This window comes from Lonchura striata, chromosome 1 (genome assembly GCF_046129695.1).
Source record: "Lonchura striata isolate bLonStr1 chromosome 1, bLonStr1.mat, whole genome shotgun sequence".
Taxonomy (NCBI): Eukaryota; Metazoa; Chordata; class Aves; order Passeriformes; family Estrildidae; genus Lonchura; species Lonchura striata.
The window spans coordinates 39,051,414-39,076,649 of record NC_134603.1 but is presented as its reverse complement, the minus strand read 5'-3'; the positions used below and the strand labels follow the sequence as shown (position 1 = coordinate 39,076,649).

The 25,236-nt window shown below is 38.6% G+C and overlaps 1 protein-coding gene across 2 annotated transcripts in view; it reads left to right on the top strand.

Moving 5' to 3' along the window:
• Positions 1–24,139, top strand: part of LYN (LYN proto-oncogene, Src family tyrosine kinase) — a 49,407-nt gene extending 25,268 nt beyond the window's left edge. For both annotated transcript variants that reach the window (XM_021555684.2, XM_021555683.2), the window contains exons 8-13: positions 1,107–1,259; positions 7,041–7,223; positions 8,713–8,789; positions 15,773–15,926; positions 17,279–17,410; positions 22,478–24,139. In XM_021555684.2, the coding sequence (XP_021411359.1) occupies positions 1,107–1,259; positions 7,041–7,223; positions 8,713–8,789; positions 15,773–15,926; positions 17,279–17,410; positions 22,478–22,680 (902 nt within the window). In that variant the 3' untranslated portion in view covers positions 22,681–24,139. The remainder of the gene's footprint in view (positions 1–1,106; positions 1,260–7,040; positions 7,224–8,712; positions 8,790–15,772; positions 15,927–17,278; positions 17,411–22,477) is intronic.
• The last annotated feature ends 1,097 nt before the right edge of the window (positions 24,140–25,236 follow it).

Here is a 25,236-nt window from a genome sequence, read left to right as displayed (position 1 = left end):
TAAAATAAAACTAATTGGAACCCAAGTATTGTTGTTACCATAACCAGATGTAGTGCTGGTTGCTCTGTGGCATACCATTGTGAAATGAAGACTAGCTTCATAACACAATTCAGCAAACTTAGGGTGATGTGAAGCTATAATAAGAATTGCCTGCATTGTAAATAATATTTTGAGAGTGAACTTTTATTCATAATTATCAGAAATACACATAGACTGGTGAATATTGTCTTGTACCTAGTGTTGGGTGTGAAATTGGTTTTATTTTTCCTGTAAATGTGTTTGTTTAATTATTTATTTTTAAAGGAAGAAAAATATTCCATATACTGCAAAAAAATAAAATTGCACCCACATAGAAAGTATACATTTATTAAAAAAATAAAAGGTGGGGAGAGGAAGGGACAAGTCTATCTATGTTTCATCTGCAAAACTGACTTCTCATTCTGCATAACTTCCTGTTTCCAATAGCTCCAAAATACATTTTTTTTAAGTCTTGTACCTGGAAATAAAGACAAGACAAAAAAAAAAAGTAGGACGTAAAATCACATATTAATTTTTCAAAGCCATTCTGAGGACTTGGTCATTATATTTTTCAGAATAGTAAGAGTTCAGCACAGCTGGAAAATATGAGAATTATTCAACATTCATATAAAAGTTATAGGTGGTCAGTGTCTGGAGAAAAAGTAATGTTGACCTACTTATGCTTGCATGCACATCTGTCTGAAACTATGTTGCAAGAAAATCTAATGACGAATTCAGAATACAGATCCCAAACCTGACTCCAATGTGCATCTTAATCAGCATAGTGTCAGTAATAAGATCTGATATTGTATTTACTTGGTGCAAGTTGTACTAAAACCCCTTAATAATCTGACATTAACCAGATGCATGTGATACTTTTTTATTAAATTTGTCTTTGAATGCAGTTTCAGATCAGAGGCACTTAAACTTCTGTGAAAGCACCAGAAAGGCTACATTTTAATCATAGCATCTGTTTATTTTGAACATTATTGTGGGTTGGCTAGTGCAATTAAGCAATGTTTGTCTCAAGTCCTGCGGCACAGGAGTGTAATGTATTTTGTATTTTGTTTTTTTTCTTTGAAAACCAGAGCAATCAGATGGCTTATGCAGAAAGTTGGAAAAAGCTTGTATTAGTCCAAAACCTCAAAAACCATGGGATAAAGATGCATGGGAAATTCCACGGGAATCAATTAAGTTAGTGAAGAAACTTGGAGCTGGTCAGTTTGGAGAAGTCTGGATGGGTAAGTTTATTATTTTGAAATGAGTATTTATCTCTGAAGGAAGTGTCATTTCAGCATCATTCAAAAAACACAGTGGACATGAAGCTGATCCTGTATATTTGTAAAACAGCTAAATCAGGCCCAGAATATACCTTCTCATGAAGAGAGAGGGCTTGTAAAAGGGGGTAGATACCTGACAAGGAAGTGGAACACATTGTTTCGGGGTCTTTTAAAGGAAAAAATAGTGAGTAAGCACTGTAATTTAGAAGGTCAAAGACAATAGAGTTTTTTGTTATGTTTTGAGGCAGAAATACAAGATTATAGTCAGATGTGGCTCCTGAATCTCAAAACGGATTCGCTTCTCAGAACTTTGTTTCAAATCAGAAAGTGTTAAAGAGTATGAAATAGAAACAGTGTCTTTTAGTGAATTGTGGATAGAGATATCACAGTCCATTTGTGAAGAAGATGCCTCCTGCAATGTAGTGCATGATACTGCCATACTGGGTGAAAAAAGGAACAGGCCAAACTCAAGAGTGTTTTCTGCCAGTGTGCTGCCCAGAAAGTAGGTGGCTTATGTAGTAAGAAAAATAGAGATTGAAGAGTCCATACCTTGATTCATCAGGCAAGACTCCAACAATAAAATGGTCATAAGACTGACAAGTTGTAAACATTAATATATACCCAGCAGAAAATTATAGCATTCATTATTATAACCTGGATAACCTGCTTTGTTGGCTTACAAGCAGTATTTCCTCAGCCTTAGTGACTTCCTATTGGCAAGGGGCTATGCCCAGTGTCACATTCTGTGAAAAGAGTTTAATTACCTTGCTTTTGAAATTCTATGCCTATTCTGACATCAGAGTATTCTTTTGACTTCCTCACTGCATGCTCTCGTACTATTCATTGCTTACACACTTTTTTCCAGTTAGCATCTTATTTGAGGTAAACTATATCTTCCTTCCAAAGTCTTCATTAAGATTTTTTTTTCAGGCCAAATCATTCTCTTAGCCTTTCCCCAAATCTCTTTTTTGGGATATTATGTTTAAGTAGGAATGAATTTGTTATAGTATTAATGAAAGAACAGATTATGGGGATGATCATTATTAATTTTAAGACCTAAGATTCTATAGGCAGAGCATTTCTGAGGAACTTAAAAGTGTATCCCAAAGCTGGCTAGAAGACACAAAGCTATGGAGGAGTCTCTGATCCATGGGAGTGTGTCAGTCTGATGGGAATGTCATTGCTTTGAAGAGATGCTCTCATTTAGAAAAGCAAAGTACAGACTGGTGCTGTTTGAGTGGCAAATTAAACAGACTCAACTACAGTGTCAATCAGAAAGCTCTAATTGAGTCTTAGGTGCAATATTTTGGTATAAATAATGTAAAAAGTGTAAGCAACACATCTCTAATATAGCCAAATTCAGCCTTTTGTCTGCCTTCACAAGAAAAGGTTTAAGAAACACTCTAGATATGATAATTTAGCTACTAGTCAGGACAAGTGTCAACTATTTTTCAGTTATTTCTGCCTAAATAAACCAGGGCAACAAATGTTTAACTTACACTGAAACACTGTGGAAGACTTTGTGGTAGGAGCTAATCACCTACTTAAACATGCAGATCATTTGGGAAGTGACTACTTCTGCATGTATGAACAGAAAATAATAAAATTTTTAAAGGGTGTTTCTGCTTCAAGATGCTTCCTCTTGTTTTTGTCATTATTTTAATATCTAAACTGGGCCTGAGCCCTATGTCTGAATTGCTGCACTGTGAGAAAAACTAATGTACTGTGAAAGCAATCGCTGCATTTCCTCTTCTTTGCTTTTTTTCTGAAGCGAAAGAAGATGATTTGCATGGCACAGATTCTCTCAAATCAGGAGTATGATTAATCTTAGAACCTAGGAAGTTCAAGTTGGAAAAGCATATTAGGTCAGCTGTGTGGTGCAGGGTGTCAGCAAACTCTGTGTATTGTAATGATCACCCAGGGTGTTATGTAGAGGTACTGAGCAATAATCTGGTTGCTGTGCTCTCCTGATTTGAGAGCTGGTTCTTACACTGCCTCCTCACAGAGGACAAAATTATTTTTCAGCCATCGTGTGAATTAGAAATGTTGTTCCATAGTTTCATTACTAAATAAATTTCTTCTTGATAAAGGATACTTAGAATTGTGGTTTCAGAGAGAAGAGTTTCCCACTCAGAGGAATTGTGCTTTTGAGTAAAGAAAGATGTAGAGCTACTGAACAAAATCCAGCAAAGATGAGGGCACTGGAGCTTTCTTTTGAGGGAAGGCTTAGGGGGATCTTATCAGTGTATGTAGATAGCTGAAGGAGGCATGAAAATTGGACAGAGCCAGGCTCTTCCCAGTGGTGCCCAGTGGCAACAGGCACAAACTGAAACACAGAAGGCTCCTTCCAAACACTCCGTGTGTGAGTGGCCAAGCACTGGCACAGGTTGCCCAGAGAGGTTGTGGTGTCTCCATTCTTGGAGAGAATCAAAAGCCAACTGGACACAATCCTGGACAGCAGCTCTAGGTGTCCCTGGGGGTGTCGGACACAGATGCTTTCCACAGGTCCCTTCTGTGTTTCTGAGAGATATGGGAATATAGAGATAATGCTGATAATACAATGGGAAGATATGCAATTATAGCTTTTATAGTCTTTTCTTTTTATTATCTCTATAAGTACTCTCTGAGCTTCCATGTAGACATCTCCCTCTTGAACAATTTGGAGGAAATTAACTTACATTATGGAAAGAGTAAGAAAATCCTAGGAACAAAAGTAGGCCTCCATATGCCTGAAGCACTTGGCTGTGTTGCTGTATGACCAGTGCAGAGAATCAGTTTGATAGAATGGGCAAGTGAATCTCCTCCAAGTCTGAAAAGTTGCTTTTACACAGAGAAAAGTTGGTATCTGTTTTCCAGTTTTTTCTATCAATACAAGTGCAATTTTATGCATTTTATAGAGATTTTCTGGGTTTAGGCTACCAAATTACTGTTTATGTATGCATTTTGGTCATCATTTGTGCAGCCTGGGCTTTCTGCCTTCACATTTAACAGGCTGTGTGGAGATGAGTAAGAGATGGAGCCCCTGCTACATTATTCTGCTCTGCAGCTGAATGATGGCTGTAGGAGGTGAAAGAGTGAAGTGCTGATGTGCAATTGGATGCAGAGAAGCTGCTCTTCCTCAGATTCTTTCCCAGTACCTCCTCCAAGAGTAACTACTCCAGCCATTATTTGCCTTCTAGCAGTGTCATGTCTTCATAGCTCAAGCAAGTTGTTCCCAGTATACCCTGCAGGGATTTACTGGAAAAGTAGAAGGAGAAAGCTGCATATTAGAGCCTTGTTCAGAAAGCTCTGCATCTTCAGTCCTGTTCAGAAATTGTAGGCTCAGCCTCAGCTGTATATTATAAGTTCATATCACACCTTGGCCTGATTAAGCTCATGCAAGAACCTGGCTATACAAGACAATACTCTGTCAAATAATAGTAATCAACTTCAAAATAAATACCTGAAACACCTTTTTTTTTTGAGAATTCAATTCTGACATGTAGAGAAGAACATGGCTCATTGTGTGAGCCATCATCACACGACCCTCAGACTTTCATGCTATTGCTTGCTTCACATTTGATTTTTAACATAGCTAAAACTGCGAAGAGACTGACTTGCTGCCATGGCATGAAAGGTTTTTAGACCATGGAGCTCAGTGCATCTGGGCAGCTACTTTAGTGATGTGATGTGATAAACCAGAGCAGCACTGGAAGACCAGGGTCTATGTTTTATGCATTTTTATTCCTAGTGTGAACTGATATGATGTGAATCATGATGCTCTGTGGTATTAATAATCCATGAAGAGAATTCTCAAGCAGGGCTAAGAGGAAAGTTAACAAGGCAAATGCAGTGATTATAGTGTAGTTTATTAATGAGTCACATCTTGCTTGCATTTCAGGTGTAAAAGATTCTCTTATTCAATAAGCTCTGAATTAGAATGTAAGTAACATGTGCTTTGGAAGTGTATTTTCTTCTGCAGCTGTTAGAAACACCAGAATGTGCTCACAGAGCTCATGGCCATCTTGTTTTGGTGTCCCATCCCTCCCAATACATGATGAAATAAATGAACATGAGTGAAATCCAAGATCAGGTATTTCTAGTGCTCTTGCCAGTTATTTATTTTGTACAATACCACCAGAGAGTCAAGGTAGACTTTTTTACAGCAGAAAACCACAGTATCACAGAGATGTTGTAACAATCTTTTTTAAAACAAATTACCTGAGTTTGATGGATATCTTTAATGATTGTAAAATACTGTTACATATTTAATGTTAAGTGTGTTGGTCATAATTTCTTCACTGAAATAGTTGTATTAATTAGTATGTTCAGTAGAGAATTCAACAAATTGAGGGTGGAGCTCATGCTCTGTTTTAGATATGGAATGGAATAGTAGAAATTATAGAAATAATCTTTCTGCTTTTTAAACAGAGAGAAATATATTTATTTTCTGTTTTTCTGATAGTTATAAATCATATACCTCAGCTTTAACAGCAGATTTGACCTATAACTGTAATTTCTTACTATTAGGTAACTTAGAGAAATGTCTTTGCTATGTTTTGACCTGACCATGTTTGGAAAAATAGATTTAATAATCATGCAGGTGAATATTTTGTGATTGTGGCATAGTGGCTTTTCTCTGGTCATGATCCTTCTTCAAAAAAAAAATGCAGTGCTCAGAACAATCACTTAAGATCTGGAAACCAAGTCCTTGCTTTGCCACTGATTTCTTTTGTTGAACAATAAATAGCAAAGGTGGATTCCAGTTTAGAAGTGTATCCATCCATGGCAATGATCCAGATTGTTGCTGAATAAGGAAATGAGGCTATTTTGTTGAGTCATGAAGGTTTTACCTCTTCTGAGAAATATTTCTACGATGTTGCAATGGGTATGGTGAGGGATAAAAGTTGCATTTCTGTCCCACTTTCTTTTATTTCTTCATTTTTAAAATTACATTACTTCACAAGAGAAACCTAAGGATCAGTGTTTGCTACTCTATTTTTTTAATGCTATTTTAACATGTATTTATTGTTTGGCAAACATTACATCTGAAAATAATTCACTGCTTTTCTCTTTACTGATAGTTGCTTTTTATATAATTAGAATGTTACATTAGAAGGTTTGGTAAACAGAGAAATGAACCACAACCACAGTCTCCTCTACTCCTGGCATGGGTTGTGTGATAAGAAGTTATCATGTTTTAAATCTTGTGCTGAGCACTGCAGGATTGCAGTCTTGGCAGCGTGTCCTTGTTGGTCACGAGAACCATTTGGCTGTATTTTCCCGTAATGCTCCATTTTGAGCACTAAGGGTTACAGGAAGGATTATAAGCATGAGACTGGCATGCATGAAATAAGTGTAATCATGGGATTTAAGATACGTCAAAAACTTCCAGCCAGTCCATGGACTCTATTGTTCTGAGGCAGTTTAAGTGGGCATTCATTGAAACGTGCCTTGACCAAGTATTTTAGGGGCTACTTGTGAATGGAAACTTGGTATGAAGTAAGATCATTTGTTTGCTCTATTTTTTTTCAGATAACTGATTTCTAAAAATAGGGAATGGATCATTTTTCTCTTGAGTGCTGTATAAGTTGCAAAATAAAAAGGAATTCTAGCATAAATATTTGTGCTACATCTGGCACTTGTTTTCAGGCTCTTAGCTATTCCTGGAATCCAACCTCACCTGCTTTACAAATTCCTGCTCATCGGACGCTGTGGGCTGCAGAGTGACTTCAGTGCACTGATTGTATTCCCTCCTTGTAGGTTATTATCATAACAGCACCAAAGTGGCTGTGAAGACTCTGAAGCCTGGAACAATGTCTGTGCAAGCCTTCCTGGAGGAAGCCAACCTCATGAAAACACTTCAGCATGATAAGCTTGTTAGGCTTTATGCTGTAGTGACCAAAGAAGAGCCTATTTATATTATAACAGAATTCATGGCAAAAGGTGAGGAAAACATTGGATCTGCATGCTGATTTGGGCTGAGGTGGAGGTAATTTTTTCCCCAGTGGCTGGTATGGGACTGTGTTTTGGATTTTTGCTGAACACAGAGCTGATAATACAGAGATGTTTTTGTTATCACTGGGCAGGACTTACACAGAGCCAAGGCCTTTTCTGCTTTTTGTGCTGCCACGCTGGTGAGGGGGCTTGGGGTGCATGGGAGGGTGGGAGGAGACACAGCCAGGACAGGTGGCCCCAACTGACCAAAGGGATATTCCAGACCATGTGGCATCATGTTCAGTATAGAAAGTGGGGGAAGAAGGAGGAAGGAGGGACATTTCAAGTGACAGTGTTTGTTTTCCTGAGTAACCATTTAATGTGATGGGGTCCTGCTCTCCTGGAAATGGCCAAACATCTGCCCGCCCATGGGAAGCACTGAATTAATTCCTTGGTTTGCTTTGCTGCTGTGCACTGCTTTTGCTTTTTCTCTTCCTATTAATCTGTCTTTATCTCAGCCCATGAGTTCTCCACCTTTTACCCTTCTAATTCTCTCCCTGGTCCCATGGGTGGGGAGTGAGTAAGAGGCTGCATGGGGCCTGGTTGATGGCTGGGATTAAACCATGGCAATCTGCAAGCAGTAGTTGAGTGAACTATTCTGCTTCTCCTAAACTAGTTCCATTTCTTTTTAAAGAAAGGAATAGTAGAGTTATTTTTGAATATTGAAATATTAAGGGAAGGAGCACCTATCCTTAAGATGGGCTGTGACTTTAATTTTATGACTCATTACTTCATTTGTGAGTGAAACCATTTTTACAGTTTTCTTAAATGCAGCATTTTCTATTGTTTCTGAATCAGAGGATAACCCCCAGAATAACTGTGGTTCCTTTGGACTCCCTACCTAACTTTTGTTTCTGATACCATAGCAAGGCAATTAAAACAAACCTTAGGAATTTCCTTATTTGGGACTTGAATTGATAAAAGTGTGTATAATGTGGTGAGTAAGGAATGGTCCTGCAAGGGTGGCCACTAGGAAAGGACTCTATAGAGCATTACTACACAAAATATGCAAAGTTTACTTCTCAGATTATCTTGGGTAGTAGTTTTTCTTGTTTTGCTTTGTTTTCAAGCAATTTTACTGGTAACTTAATGAACAAATGTTGAGGCACTTGGTCTGTATGGCTTGGAAAGGATTGATATATGTGATTCTCCTAGACAGCTTTCCTGATGGTCCATAGAGTAAGATGCTTATCAAACTCAGCACCATTGAACTGAGGTAGAGTCTCATGGGAGTATTCTACAGCCAGGGAAATAGCAAAACTTGAATGTCTGACACGCTGATTTGGGTGGTCCTGTCATTAAATCATACTGTAGTCAACTTGAAAATACATCAAAATACTTCACCGCATGAGTTTTGTTATCCAGAAAATTGGGGAACCAATGTGACATTTATTACTGTAATAAGATGCACTGATTTAATCTTTCTCTGTTTTAACAGGAAGTTTGCTGGATTTTCTGAAGAGTGATGAAGGAAGTAAATTGTTGCTTCCAAAGCTAATCGACTTTTCTGCTCAGGTAAAACTTTAAAAATGTGCTCAAGTTTGGTTTTTGTTTTTTTGTTTGTTTTTTTTAAGTTACCTCTCTTAGAGTCTGAAACTCATACGAGGCCATTTTATCCTAAGGATCTTTTACATTAAAAGAGAAGCAATTCACAGGTCAATTTTGAGTAAATATGGTTAATTGAAAGAGGAGGAAGTAAATGGAAGAGTTTTCAAAGGGAATATGTGGTTAGGCTTAACTCTTAGATACTGCTGGTGACCTGTTTAGATGGCAGCAGTACCCAGCTGCCTTCCTTTGTGAAAAGGCTGCTTTCAATTTGATCAGCTACAAATTGAAAATTTGCGACAAGTTTGTGAGTTTTTGCTTAGCAGACCTCTTCAGAGTCTGCTCTGTAATAAACGTTTCATTTTTTCACTTCTTAAGTTAGGTTAACTGGTCAAACTCCTCTTAATCTCAGTATACTCTTGGTTTCAAATTCTTAGGCAAATTATTGTGAAATGGTGTTTCAGGTACTAGTGTATGACTTAGGAACCAGGATGTTTGTTTCAAAATATACAAGTTATCTCTGTCTTAAATGAAAACTGAGGAGAGACTCAGAGTGATTTGTGTGTCAAAGCCTAAATCAGAGCTCCCAGAACCCAGTGTTTTGTCTTGGACAGTTATCAGAATTAGGTGTCCAGGGAGGTATGTAATGAAAGTAGAGTAATAATTCTGCTTTTGTAGGTTGTAATTCATGTTAGTAGTAGGTAATTATGACATTTCTGGTTGGTTATTGTTAACCAGTCTTTTTTGGGGTTGTTTTTTATGGATTATAGTTTACAGATTTTTGTACCCCATTATGTTAATTTGTTATAATTCATGAGGAAAGATGGGAAAATATTAATAGGTATAATAAAGCATTAGGAATTTATACCAAAAATTCAAAATAAGAATATTATGTAATTTTAATGTAATTATTGCTGTACAAATAATTATAGGATTAGATATTGGGAAGTATTTAATTACCAAAAATCTGTCAAACACAGGAGCAGGCTTCCTAGAGAGGTGATCAATGCCCCAGACCTGTATATTTTAAAAGTCATTTGTTCAATTTCCTTAATATATGCTTTAATTTCTGGTTAAAGTGGCCTGAAGTGGTAAAGCAGTTGGAATAGATGATCACTGAAGGTCCTTTCCAACTGGAACTATTGTATTCTATAATATATTATATATCACATATTGTTATGTAGATGTTCATTATTTCAAATATAGGTTTTTATTTCACATAGACTCAATGGAAGAACTAATTTTCCTATAATTATTGGTTTAATGTGGCATAGGCTCTTTGCATTTTCTGAACTCTTTGGGCAATTTGTCCTTGAGATTTTATTTTTAGCAGGATAAGAGCTCTGTAGATGTGGAAAACTGCTGGACCCCAGGTCATGGTCTGAAGAGATGAGTAACAGTGGGCAGAAAAGAGGTAGCTTTGAAAATAATGTGTAAAATTCAAGAGAAAAAAAGAATATCTGTGAGTGCTGATGTGAAAGCAGACCTGAGATGTGGAGAGAAAAGCACATGTGGTTTCACAGCAGACCTTTATATTGGAGCTTGGGACATTGTGTTCATTTAAAATGAATACTCTGGTTTTAGAAATTTAAGGTTTGAAAAGGGTAATGAACTGAAGAGCAAGTCTGTATACAACTTGGGTAAATCACTTCAAGATAACAAGGTTCAGAGATTGTCATTCACAGAGCTTTGAAGGTCACTTCAAATGGACATCACTTGTCACCCTGGTCTGACAGCAACCTCTCACAGCCAGCTCCTGCCCTGGGCCCCAGAGGCCAGGACCTGGTGCTGCACAGGTGATGTGAAAAGTCCCTCTTGTCATATAAGATGTAGACCATCAAGAGAAATTCCTGAGACTGGCTTGCAGCCATCCTAAAGGGTTGTTCAGGAATGCCTCTCTGAGGATTTCTGGCTGAGGCCCAAACAAAACTTTGGAACAGAGATACTGGGATTTTTCTTATGGAAAGAATTTGTAGGGTCTTTGAGCACATTTGTAAAGAGCCTTTAATGCCACTGTGTGATAACAGGAGTGTGTGGAATAGACTTGCAGGCTGCCTGTGTGTGGTTCCAGAACAGAGATTGCCCTCTCACCAACAGAGATGTTCCACCAGTCTTCTCTGTCTTTAGGGAAAAAGATGGACAAAAATCTTTTCATACCTCTGCTAAGATAACCTGTGGATCACACTTTTCCTGAATGTAGGCTGTGTGTAAAGGAGAGCCCAAAATGCGTGTAGTTTTTTGGCTTGACTGGTTTGTACAAATGGAGCACTAATTTGTTCTTACAAGAAGTGATGTTAACCTCTCTGCAGAGTGAAGGGGAAAGAAATTTGAAGAGTTATGTTTCAGAAGTGTTTAACATGGAAGGAAGCTTGTGGTGAAGAAGTGAAGATACTTATTCTTAGATGGGATCAGGCTTTTTTTTTTCCTTGATGGACACACTCAAGCTTTTCATTAGTCTCTGATCATACCATTCTGGCAAAGCACTTTGCTTTATCCTGGCTTTTCAGGAACTCTGAAAATGCAATAAATGGTGGCTGATCATTATATTTTTTTGCCCTCATCCATCTGAGGTGTTACAAGACACAGGAGGGACTGGGAGAGGAGGATGTGGTCTTTGTGACCATCAGCTGGGTAAAGAAGGCAGTTGTACAGGAAACTCCATCTGAAGCTGATTTTCCAAGTGAAGAGCAGTGTGGGTTGTTTGCATAGCCAGGCTGTTGTTTAGTGCTCCACTCTCTGAACTCATTACGCCTTTGCCTTGAAGAGTCTTGAGAAAAATATGTGTTTGCATGGGGTGAAACATTCTGACTTTGCAAAATGAGGACTGCTCCTCTAGGTGAAATAAAAAACTTTTTTAAAGCAAGTGTTTATCAAGCAAGTAATGAAATACACTCCTGCTCTGCTATACTGACTTAGCTATCTAGTTAGGTGAACACACCTGCTGATGGACATTTTTGGCAGAGATAGCTGTTACTGGGTTACACTTACATCTAGTGCCTACCTTAACTTACAGCTGTGGGTCCTGGACTTGGGTGGTTTACTTTCTGTACTAATGGTCACAATTTATGAAATCAGGTTTGTGGAAAAGATAGCAAGAAAATGCTTGCTAGGAAGCTGGTCCAGCTCAGTTTCTAAAGCAACCTGCTCTTGACAGAGCTGAAGGTATCTCTTGTGTTTTAATCAGTGCATATGAATAGGGGCTGGGGGAATTTAATGTTAGCTATGCCCTGGCAAAGACAATTTTATCCATTGGAGATGAAAGATAGAATCCTCTGAAATGAGAATGTTTTAAGGGAAACTGAGTCTTGCAAACATATCTTCAAGCACATTCTATCTACCTTAGCACAGAGTAGAGCTGTGACATCTCCCGTAGAAGTCAGCACCAGCCTGGCTCCTTCAGTTCCTAAAGCAACTGGAAGACTCAGGGTTTTACTAGCTGGTTTCTGTCTTGCCTCAGAGGCAATTTACCAGAAGAGCCTTCAGTTCTTTGTTTCACATTTCCTGAATTCATAGTTGTTCCTGCTTGATTAGATCTGTTGAAAACATATGACATGAATTCCGCAAACCTTATGTATGTGTAAACTCTTCCTGCTTCTTATGCAAATCCATTACCTTCTGTGTAGGATGCACAAGTGTAGTGGCTGTGCTTAAGAAAATAATACCTGTTTTTACTAAACAAACTCATAACTTTCAAAAGGGTCAAATCTTGGTCCTAAAAACAGTCATTTCTTCTTTATCATGCAGTGCTGATACTTTTATTAATTCTTCTATGATCTACAGCTTGATGGCAACTAACTTCTTTTTGTCTTCCAAGGCCACAGTGCCATTGAAATAATAGTAAATTTAGAATAAAATTAACAGATATTTTTGATGTAGTTTTAATCCCTCTCTACCCTCATTTTTAAAGTCATATTAGAAAGTCATCCCTAGATTACAATTAATTTTAAGTTTTATTTGGCATTGTGACATTTCCACTGTGTATTCCTTTTCATGCTTCTTTGATTTTTAATGATACACTCTAATGTTCCAGTGCATAATTATACATTACTTTTATAATATTTTTTTTCCCTGTGAATCTGCTTTAACTACATAGCTGCTTGGCTAGGGCAAGAGGAATATGATTTTGCAGCCTTTCCTGACTTCACCTTTAGGATAAGCACTGCTGCAAACTGAAAATTGTTATTATACAGATGTATCACTTGAAGATATGTGTCTTTTGCAACAGTTTTCAATGGCCAGATACAAAGGGTCCACACCTTCTTCATAGACAAAGAGTCATGGGAAGATGAACTGTCTTTTTGAAAACCCTATGATCAAGAAGTATATTTTATTTTATTATGCATCTGCACAGTATTGAAAGGTACAGTTATTGAAAGGTTGGTTCCAGACCAAAGACAGCCCTGTCCAGATCAATAACACCTCCACAGTCTCCTGGAGGACTTTTCTTTCATTCTTACCCTGGGTGCATGGTTCCTAATATGTAGAGATTTGTTTGGGGTTTTCTTGAAAGGATTTAATTTTAGTATTTCTAAAAGTGTGTGTCAGTACTTCATTAAAGATGGCTGGGAACTGCTCCCTTCTTGGCAGTAGCACTTGAGCAGTGTAGGCAGAATTCTCTTTTAAAGGCCACAAAAGATATTCCTGAAGCCCAAATTAGCTTTCCCATTCTGCTCCCAAATAGATGTTATATGTAGCTGAGCAGTCTTGACAGGTACCAATGATCATTAAAAGAGAGAGAAAAAGGCTTTAATTTTCTTTTGTTCATATGAATTTCTCTAGCATTAAAATTTCATTTGGCAATGAAAACCCAACAATAATCATTAGAAGTTATCATGTGGGCTCTGGCACCCATCTCAATCAAAAAATCTCAATTTTATTTTTCTTCTTTTCCTATAAGCAAAGGTCTCACATGACCACATGTGAGAATTCAGTTGTTTGGTCACTGTGTTTCTCCTCCTTCTTGATTCAAAATTCCTTGCTGTTAATTTTTTCCTACTTTGGAATTTTCTGCATTTTTTCAGTGAATCTAGCACAAATAAGAGGAAATAAAATCATCTTTCCAATGGCTTTTCTTTGTTGGACTTGGAAACTAAATATCACAATCACAAATGTTACTTTTGTGAAGTGATTCTTCATTCCCTATCCAGCAGTTCACCCAAATGTTATATCTGTGCAGGGAAGAAGGAAGGAAGCTGATTCCTCTGTGGTGTTTGATGTATTTTTGGTGGCATTACCAGACCTGTCTGCATTTTGGGTGTATCTGCCATGCTGGCCAGTCCAAACTCAGCATCAATCTTACAGCAAAACCTTCCCATCTCTGTTTCCTCCTCAAACCCATGTAATAGCATGAGGAGTAGAGAGAGGCAGAGCAGACTCTAAATTAAATATTGCTCTTCCACGGTGTCTGTAAGCCCCTATAAGACTCTCTGTGGCAATTATTCACTGGTAGCTACTTCCTTCATTAGTAAATGTTGTACTTATTTCTAGAAAATGTGAAATGCAGGCGTTGCTCATTCTCTTCATCAGACTTGCTTTTTGCTTTTAGTGGGAGAACCCCCCTGCACCGTGCAAGGGCAGTGTCACACTTCTCTGAAGAATGTATCTAACAAGATGTTTGCAGGGAGGGCAAGTGGCTCTATTTTTCCATTGCTTAAACCGAAAAAGGGGAACAAAGACTGTGTCGTTTACTGTTGTAAGTGGTGGCAGTGTGTGCCTTGGCAGTGCCCCTTGGGGACTTTTCAAAAACGAATAAGCAGAAGTGATGTTCATGTTCTCTTCAAGTTTGGTCAGCTGCTCTGCCTGCTTTGCTGCACAGCTGAGAGGAGCACCTCAGGAGGAGAGGTGAAGATGCCAGGGACTGGCACTGGTGAAGGACCCTCACTGCTTTACTGCTGCTCACTGGCAGATCTGAGGGCATGGGTGTTTCCCAAACCATGTGGCCAAGAGGGGTCTGTCACCCCACACAGGCATTCCAGAGAGGTACCAGTGGCACAGGTGGAACCTTGACTGGGAATGTCCCATCCCCAGTATCACAAGAAAGATAAAAACTGATGGCTCCCTAAGACAGGGTTTCTTTTTTTCTTAATTCCACTTAAACTTTTGGACAGAATACAGTCTACACATCAGTTTTATTACTCTGAGTTTAGAAACTACTATTTCAGTCTATTTTTTTTTTTTTTTTCTGAAAAGGAAAATGCTCTTCTTCAGGAAAAAAAAAATTAAAAAAAAAAAAAAAAGATTGTCTGGGAAAAATCATACCCTCTGCATATTTTTGAGGTTATTAATCCTCTTTAATTTGGTTTGGAAATCAATTTGGGCTGGTGAAATGCAGATTATATTTACTTATGATACTATCTGAGAGCTAGGTGTTGCCAAAAACTCCTCAAGTTTGAACAGGTATGTGTTGTCGCAGAAGAAAATTCTGTTGCTCCCCATAGCTTCATAATTGCTTCCTAATTGTCCAGGCTTATACTGGGTAGATGGAAAGTTGTTGGGCTTTTTTAACTTTCTCTGCACTGTTGCTTTATCAGTACCTGCTTCATCAGAACACCTGTATCCTAACTCATTAATTCCTTCTATTATTTTTAGTATTTAGAAAATAAACTGGTTAATAATTTAGGAAAGAGGATATTTTAATAGAAATCTTAGGAACATTTTATTCAATATTCTGTTTCAGGAAATGTCTTCCATACGTCTCTAATCCTGCCAGCTGTTATTCACCCAAATAATTATTTCAGAGCTGCTACTGTAAGCAGTGTTTTGCAGGACTGGATCTGTGCATAGGTTTTCCATGGCAATCCCCCCTTTCCTGGCTTCCATCTAAAAAATTCTCCAAAGACACCAATAATGAATAAATGGGTGTGGCTTTGCTGATACCTTTGCAGAAAGGGTCAGACCTGCTAATGGAGTTCTATGGTATTGAAATATCAAAATGGTTGTTCTTTTGGTTACAGATTGCAGAAGGGATGGCATACATAGAAAGAAAAAATTATATCCATCGAGATTTGAGAGCAGCAAATGTTCTGGTTTCAGACTTACTGATGTGCAAAATTGCTGATTTTGGACTAGCAAGAGTGATCGAAGACAATGAATACACAGCAAGGGAAGGTATGTACTTTTGTCTTTAAAATTTCTGCCTCTGGGAGGCAGTGAGGCTGTATATAACAGAAATATGGTCACCAAGGACAGGTAGGAAGTGCTGTAACAGCTTCTAATGCCAACAACTTCTAAAATGAGTAAAGGAAACAAATAACCTTTCTGTGCTGCCCGAGCTTTCTGACAAGTTTATTTTAAATAAATTTGAAAGACAAGGACAACATAGAGTATTTAACTGCACACAACTTTTTCATAAATTGAACAAAGTAATTGCATAGTCTCAGCTTCCATCTCACAGAATTAAAGGCCAAGAAACTGTGATCTTACATTCTCTTAACATCCTTAAGTTCCTCATGGACTTCCTTTCACTTAGGGAAAGGAAGAAATCCTATCAGGTGTAGTGGCTGTTAACAATAACTTTAGCAGAACTGGTTACTTTTGGAAGCTGTTTGTTTTTGAGGAGCTGCAGTATTAATTTGCATGTTCAGCAGCATAGTAGGGACACTGGAAGGCTGGGTCATATCCCTACAGCACGAGGTGACAGGGTCAGGACTGGCCAGAGGAAAAACATACTATGAAAGGTGTATTTCTGGGTTTTTCCATTAGTGTTTTGCTAATGTTGTCAAGGATCCTTTCAAGAAGTGCATTGTTGGTTGTAGAGAAAACTTTTATTTTTGCTTCCATGCTTAAGGGTAACTTTCCAGAGTGATTTGTTGGCTGGCTTTGCCCTTCTCCTTTTGAAGACTCTGCCTCGAGTATTCACATTCTGGTTGGATACTCTGGTAACATAGGTGAGAGGGGAAGAACTAAAATATGAAGAAAGAGAACAACACACTACAGCTGAGATTAAAGGAAGATGAGCTCTTCAGTAGGTACTGAGTTATAGTAATTCAGTAGATCAACAGGAAGGTCTGATTAAGCAATTTTCAGAGGTACAGACCCATATCTGTGGGTTTTAGCTAGCTCTGGATATTGTCTATTGATTAAATTAACTTCCCAGGTTATAAATTTTCTATGTGAAGTTTCTTTGATGCGTTTTCTGCTATCAAAAAAGTTTCCTAGCTTACCTGGTATTTTTGCCAGAATGTTAGAGCAGTCCAAAAAGGGCTTAGAGAGACTCTGCTTTTATTACTCCTCGTTGTCAAATGAATTAATGTAGTATTGCCAAAAAAGGCTGCATGAATGTTTTTATTTAACTGAAAAGTTTGCTTTTATATAGCAAATTCTGGAATCAGTTAGTTTGATATGAAATGCACTAATTTAAGATATTACTTTTTAAGGAATGTCTTGCAACTGCTTTTGCATCTATGGCTAAATGGGAAATGGATTAAAGTGGCTATTTGAGACTGTACTTTTTTTTTTAGGTGCAAAATTCCCTATTAAATGGACGGCACCAGAGGCAATTAACTATGGATCTTTCACTATTAAATCTGATGTGTGGTCATTTGGGATTCTCCTGTATGAAATTGTTACATATGGGAAGATTCCTTATCCAGGTATGGGCCTGTGTTTTTATTCTGCATTTATACTTTGGTACTAAAAGGCAAAGAAAATATTCAGGGAAAGAGTTGGCATCTGACAGTAGTGACACTGACGATTGGAAAAATGTCTTACAGATAATCTTACTGCTTTGAAAACTTAGTCGCTGTATGTGTAAGGCACATGACTCTCCAGGGCAAAATTTTAGAAAACAGACTAATGGCACCATGGGTATATAGTAATTTTTATATGTTCTAAAGGTGCTACAACTGCAGAAAATGCAGATCCTGCCTTTATGACATCCCTGTTTTGTGGACAGAAGCACAGTCCTATGGAGAGAATGCAGTGCTGCAAGTTCTAGCAGTGCTCTGTAAGCTGCTTGGGATTGTAATAGCATAATATGAGAAGATACTAAGAAAGCAAGATTTCACAAGCAAATAGGCTGTAATCATTTGTCAGTGCCAGCTAATCTAAACAAATATGAAAGCAGACCCTAAAGCAGTGTTGATGTACCACTAAGAATGTTGTTCCATACAGTCAGGAGGTGTGAACATCAAATGGAGCTGCATTGGGTAGCTGTGAGATGGTCATGTGCTTCATGTTTCATTTGTCATTGTTAAACAAAATATATATTAATGTTTCCAGCACACAGAGAGAGACACCTTGTATAAAGGGGTTTTTTTATGCACATAAAATTGTTACATCTCAGGCACAGATTATTAATTCTGGGCAATAGACTGCATTCATCTAAGCTTACTGAGGTTATGGGAAATTGCCCTAAATTCCCTTCTCTTGTGGGCAAATGGGAAAAGTACAGCCATATTCACCTGCACTGCACATCTCATAGGCAGAGTAACTTCTGAGAAGAACCTTGGCATCCTGACAGGAAAGGGAGGCCAGACATTTCATCCAAGCAAAGCTTTCCCAGTATCTCCAGTGCAGCAGCTCTTGCTGTTTAAACAGTGACAATATTTTCACTACTTTATGAGCAGCTGGAATTCTGCATCCTGAACTGCCAGAGACGGTCAAGAGGCAGACCCGAGTCCCTGAAGTGGCAGTAGGCAGAACACCTCTGGAACAGGGAGATGAGAAATCCCACAAGACTCAGGCAGTGGGAAGTGGGTGATGGCAGCCCACTTTTCACTGCAATGGAAGAACATTGTGACTTTCCATACAAGAGGCAGAGCCAAACCAGACATTCACATGGCACAGTTCTAGGCCAGGAAAGCACTTAAGCTCCAGACTAGCCCCTTTAAACTTCATGAGGTGATAGGGTTGCTTGCACAGCTAGGTGGTCTGGGTGAGTTTGTAGGTAAAGGCTATGAAATACTTGACAGCACAGCAGGTCCTCCCAAAGCTCTTCTTAAACAGTGCTCATGTCCCCTTGAAGGATCAGAAGGGAGATGTGTGCAGCCAAGAAATGCATGGCTCTTCCCAACGTCAAAATACCTTTTTTTTTTCCCATTAGCACTTGCCTCTGTCTACAGACAGCTCCTGCACTGAGCTGGGCTCACAAGATTAGTTCTGAAGAATTTCTGCTTAGAAAATGGTCCTTCTAAGAGCAAATCTACAAGGTCACCTGGAAACCAGCACTACAAAAATACAAAACACAATCAAATACTTAATTCTGCAGATAAATCTGCTTTTTCTTTACCTCCATAAACCATATCATGGTTTTATTCTAAGAACAGTGTCAATCTGTACAGCAGACATGGTACTGCTGCATGCTGTGGGAAAATCTCTCTTCTAGGGGAAGCTTGGCCAATATTTTTTTTAATGTGGGAGCATTTTTATGAATACCATAAATACTCTGTGCACTGTGGACTCATTTATCAACCAGCAGTTACATATGGAAGGCTCTTGACTGCATGTTAGAAGATTTTAATATTGCAGCTATTTTATTTTGGTATTTGCAGGTATTGCATTAAAATGGACAAGATATATATATCTATTTTAAATATAAGTGTAAATTGAAATAGCCTTTAAAACTGAAAGTTGATTCTGAGCATCAGAATCACAGCAAAATACATGGGTGACCAATCTATTTTACACGAAGAAATATGGCAGATAAAGGCAAATTATCCCAGCATGGCAATAATAACCTGGTGATAGGTTGTAACCAATAGCCACTGGACAGAAACAGTAAATTGATTTTTCACTTCTAGTGGGAATGCTTCAAAGTAATATTTTCAATTATTAACCAGCTCTAGCAACCAGAGTATTCAGCTTATAGCTGCATATGAAACTGTTGGAGTTGAAATTGGCAAGTAGCCAATACCTGTACTCAACTTGGTAGGAAGCATTTCTAGCCAAGAAACTTGGAGCTTTTGTGATCTTTGTTCTTAAATTCCAACAGCTGTTTCACTTCCTGAGAAACTCAAAGCCATTAGTGGAACTAGACTTTCAGGAACTACCTCTGAAATATAAGACAAGATCTGATTCTCTGGGCACATAAGTTGAATTGGTAGTTAAAACCTAATTTCTGGGTGATTACACAGTATGTCAATACTGGCAACATCCATAATTGCATCCCAGTTGTGCCTGCTATTCTTCACAAGGTACGACCCTTCCTGTACAGTGGGATCCTTCCTCCATACCACTCTGTTCACATCATTTCCCTGGGCCTAACAAGGAATATATATTTGAGAAACCTAACAGGTACCACAGCATAAATTAACAGGCACGTACCAAAACTTCAGTGGGTGTTCGTGTGATAAATACATATGTGCAATACATTTCAGTTACTGATTAGGATGTACATATGGTAAGACAGGTAATGCTTTATCTACTAAAAGAAAAAGAAAAAAGAAAAAGAAAAAAATTTTTAGAAGTCAAGTTAAACAAGTAGCTATTTTGAGAATCCTGTTCGAACTGTGGATAACCCTTTTTGTTTTAAATAAAACCCCAAGCACATGGAAGTATGTACATGACATATTTACTATGGAATACTGATAAAAGTCTTTTTATTTTTTGCTTCTGAACTCAAATGGATACTAAACAGATAGTTTTCCTGCAGGGTAGATAAAACAAAGGCTTTGTCCTCAGCATTTACAATGTAACAATCAGTCCTGCAGACAACAGATCTAAGCACAATCCTATGAAGTACTTAAACCCAAAAAATCATCCCCATTCTGCACAAAAGCCTGGTAGCAGCAGTCTTCACACAGCAGCACGGTTAACTAAGATTTTGTATGGTAGGAATAACTGTTTTACTGCATATATTATATACAATCCATTTCTTGGGGTTCAAGCAGTCCAATCACTGTTCTCTACAACATGCTTCATTGACTTGCTTCCTGCATTTAATTTGTCTCTATATAGCAGTAACTCCTTATTCTGTGACAACATGCCCTTCCCCTCCTTTGAAATACTTCTTTTCTGCACATGGGCAGTATTAGTTCAGTAAAAACTTCCCTTCTCCTTCCAAAGAGGAACTGAAAATACAAAAGATGGGCCCAAAGTAAGCACTTTGATCCAGACTCAGATTACATGGCTGAGGATATTTTTGGAAAAGCTTGAAGCCAACAAGCTTGAGCTGAAGTCAACTATATGAACTATGGTCATCTTGAATAATCCAAGTAGTTATAGTGGATAAAGTTGTCATTTGGTTGTAATTCAAATGTGTCCTTACTTGCCAAGTGGCTCAACCCACAGCCATAGCAGCCAGATAATACACACAAAGGGCTGCAGAGCCTGCAGCAACACAGCTGCACCAAGGAGTCAGGGGAGCACCACATCTGCACCTCCACTCTTGACCTTGCTCAGAGCAGGACCCATCCTCCCTCCTCTCAGCCAAGCAGAGCTGCTCTCCCTGCACCTCTGGGGAGCTGGTGTGCAGGAGACTGTCCTGCATGGACCTGACCAGAGGCTGAATGGCCTGAGAAAATCTGGAGAAACTGCAGGCTTGGGAAGAACTGTGCCACATGGAGCATTTAGCCTGAGGAGTGGCTGAGAGGTCTGGGATACCTTTCTCAAAAGGGAAAAGCCTTCTCTGGTGAATGTGAATCTCTAGGCTGAAGCACAGGTGCTTCCTGCATGCCCAGCCACCAGGACAAACAGCAATCACTGAGTGCAGAAAAGAGTCTGTGCCAGAGAAAGTAATGCAACCACTGGGATGATTAGATTTGCAGAGGAAGGGACAAGCCTAAAGGCAGGTTTCTGGGTAGGAAGTGGTGAGCCTAAAATAGCAAAAGCTGGCCCTAGCATAGCTGACCTTCCGAGAGTAGGTGTTGAAATTGTTCTGTAAACCAATTTCTCAAGGTTTAGATAAAGGAGGGGGAGGGGGGTGTGACAGGAAGTAAAAGAAAGGGGGAAAAGGATGCAGCCTAAGGCAGGAACTCTCTAATGTGGCATTAGCTGGCATGTGAGATGCAGGACGTATTGCTGGTACCTACAGTTCTTATCCTCTGAAAGAAAACCATAGCAGGGAAAAAAGACAAAGCTCAGCATAGCTAGCAAGATGGTTTTGCATGACAGGAATAGGACAAGAGGGGAAATTGCCTACAATTAATGATTTCATGAGTGACTGTCCCGTATCTTGCAATCAGCAGCATATACACAAAAGCTGATGTAGAAGAAATCCTGAAAGTTTTGGGCAGGCTGACTGGCAGTGTGGTCAAACAGGGAGGCTGCCTTCAATCTCAGGATGGATGGGTCTCCAGCAAGCAGAATGGCAGCACTGCAGCTAGAGATGAAGGCTGGTGCCAGGGCAGGCTTTTGCTGGAAATCACAACACCACAGGAAGCAGAATAAATGGGGACAGCACTGATCAGAAGAACGGAACAGAGATGGCTCTGGAGACAAGAATCTGGATTTTTCCCACAGTCTTGTTAGACTTGGTACTAAAGAGGTTGTGATGCTCAGCTGCAGAAATTGAAATCTTCCCACAGGATTTTCAGACCGTCACTTATTGCTGATGCACACCTCGACCTTGTTTATTGAACTTATGCTAGGGGTTACCTCTAAAATTAGCAAAAGTATTATACTAATGGGTGAAGATCTTTAGAGTGGAGTAAAAAAAAAAAAAGAAAAATAATTTCTCTAACAGAGATAATTTCATCAAATTTTTATGTTTTTCATTGCAGGTATGAGCAATTCAGATGTGATGGTTGCTCTTCAGCGTGGGTACCGAATGCCACGCATGGAAACCTGCCCAGCTGAGCTTTATGATATCATGAAAACGTGCTGGAAAGACAAAGCAGAAGAGAGGCCAACCTTTGATTATCTACAAAGTGTGCTTGATGACTTCTACACAGCAACAGAAGGGCAGTATCAACAACAGCCATAGAACAAAGAACACTTTTTCTATTGCCACAGATAATTGGCACAGACTATCTTTAGAACAGACTGCTCAAACCAGTTACTTCATGCGCTCAGATGTCTTAACTGAGTGTGGAAGCTGAAATGCTGAAGGAAAGAATAATTCTACAGAGAAATAATGTTTTTATTTGGTAAAAACAGTTCCTCTAAAGCTTCAAGTTCTCCTTAAAGGCTCTGTGTTTTGCATGTGTAGAAACAAGCCAAAGCTGACAGGCTTTTTAGGGTGGGGAGGGAGAAGGAAGGAAAGCAATCATCCCCTGGTACAGCTTGACAAGACCTTCTTAGCATCTAAGTCATGCGATACGTTACAAGGAGGCCTTGATTTAAAGGGTTGAGAGGATGCATGAACAGCTGTTTTCAAAACAAAAAGTCACAAAGGAGAACTTACAGATTTAAGACACGGTGATGTTCTTAAATCATCTTTTTTGAAATACAGCATACTGCAAAAATTATTTTTATAACCTTGTTATTTCACATTAGTATTAGGTATTTTGTCACCTCTTGTAAGACTTTCTAAACAGTGTCAAGGTTTCCTTTGATGAAGAGTTATGTATGTGATTCTTTACACTGAAAAAAGTTCCGATTTACTGCTGCAAAACCCTAAATCTAGAATAATTTTCAAAGCATTACAAAACAATCAGATGCAGAAGTGCAAGACGAACCCACATGACTGCAGACATGGCAGCACACCTCACTCTGTGTTCAAGCTTCAGCTTCCCACAAGGCCAAAGTCATCATCTGAAGTCCATGGAAAAGCACAGGATTTTGAAGGAAGTTAATACTTTCAATGCAGTCACTGAGAATATTACCAGTGAAAATATTTTAATCTTAATTTTTAATCCTCTGTGGTTATTCGAGAATATTCCTTATATTTTTGCTGCTTTAATCAACTAACCTCAAATCTGTTTGAAAGCTAAAACTAGCTCTAGCACTATCAAAAAGAATTTGTGGAAACATGCAATAAGATATTAAGTTACATTGCAGTGACACTCTCAGTTGTTGCTTAGTATTACAAATCTAATTCTTAAAGTGAATGCAAGTTGCTGTGCTCTTTACATTGAATTCTTCTATCAAATTACTTACCGAAACAGATGAGCTAGTGCACTTGCAATGGAAGCACAGCACAGCATAGATCACTTCTTTTTCAAAGTGACACTGGTTCTTACAACTGAAACCCAGTACACATCTTTGCCATCCTTCAGCCCGATTATTTAGGCAAATGGTACTTTGCAGAAGCTTAAAACATTTCTGAGAAAGCTTCAGTGTGCCTGCAGTTGAAGCTCAGCAGCAGAAGTATTCATGGCTTTTCTTTTCCAGTGGCTTCCTTCAGTCAAACTGTGCAGTTTAAACAGACTATCAGTTAAATATGTAAATAGTTTCTATTGTATGGTGATTTTTAATTTTAATAAACACTTAATCTAAAGCTAGTAATGTGTTAGTAATTGGATATAAAACAAACAGCCGATGTTCTATTCCATGGTACCTTCATGTGGAACAGGGGAGTCTCTTATTATTACCACTACCAAGATTAATGGACTCTGCTTTCCTTACACCCTTGAGAAACTGAAAAGGACTAAACCCACCATTTTTGCATCCTTCTTGTGGTATCTTATTATTCTGGAGGCCATGAAGAGAAGAACCAATCCTCAGCTATTCTTGCAAACAGCTTCCCAAAAGCCTTTAACGCAATATCTACACTGTGCTTTAGCAACTTTTGGGAAAACATTAACAGTTCAGTACTGGCCAGTAGTTCACTACAGGCTTCATTTTAAGACTAAAAAAGAAGAAAAAAAAGAAAATAAAAAAACCTCAACTTTGCCTTTCAAATCATTTCCTGTAGCCAGCCAAAGAGCTCTGGGAAGTAAGAGGGAATATAGAAAGAACAGTTGCTCAGGGAGTACGAGGTTATAGTTAGTGTTACATAAAGTTGCTAGACAGGCTGCCAAGGTGTAACACAAGGTAGTTTGAAATGGTATTATGGAAATTTTCCAGTATTACCCCATTCTGATTATTTTTAACTTCTGTTTTAATTGCTTTTCATAAAGCATATTAGCTTTCTTATTCAAGAGATCAACATTCAGTGTCTCATATAACTACACCAAAATATTTTTTAATAGCTGTAATAGTTTATGTGGGAGTAGACAAATATTTTAGAAATTTTACCTTGCAGGGATTGTAGACCTTTAGAACCACTAAAACCAGATAACCATGTATTTAACAGAAACAGCTCTAAACATGAGAAAAGCAATGGCTGAAGTACAACCTCTACAGGCTTGTTAAATAGATGTCGGAGTGATTACTGATCACAGACCAACCCAAAATTCTCAGCAGCCTGGCAAGAGGAGTCACAGCAGAGCAGGGCTGTCCTCCTGTCACATGGGAAGGCTGCACCACCTACCGTCTCCCCAGAAAGGGAGAGGCTCTTGCTTTGAACTCAGTCCCCTTCCACTGTGAGAAACACCTTTACATGGACTGATCAATCCAATTTACTTACAGATTCCACAGTAAACCTCCAGTAATTACA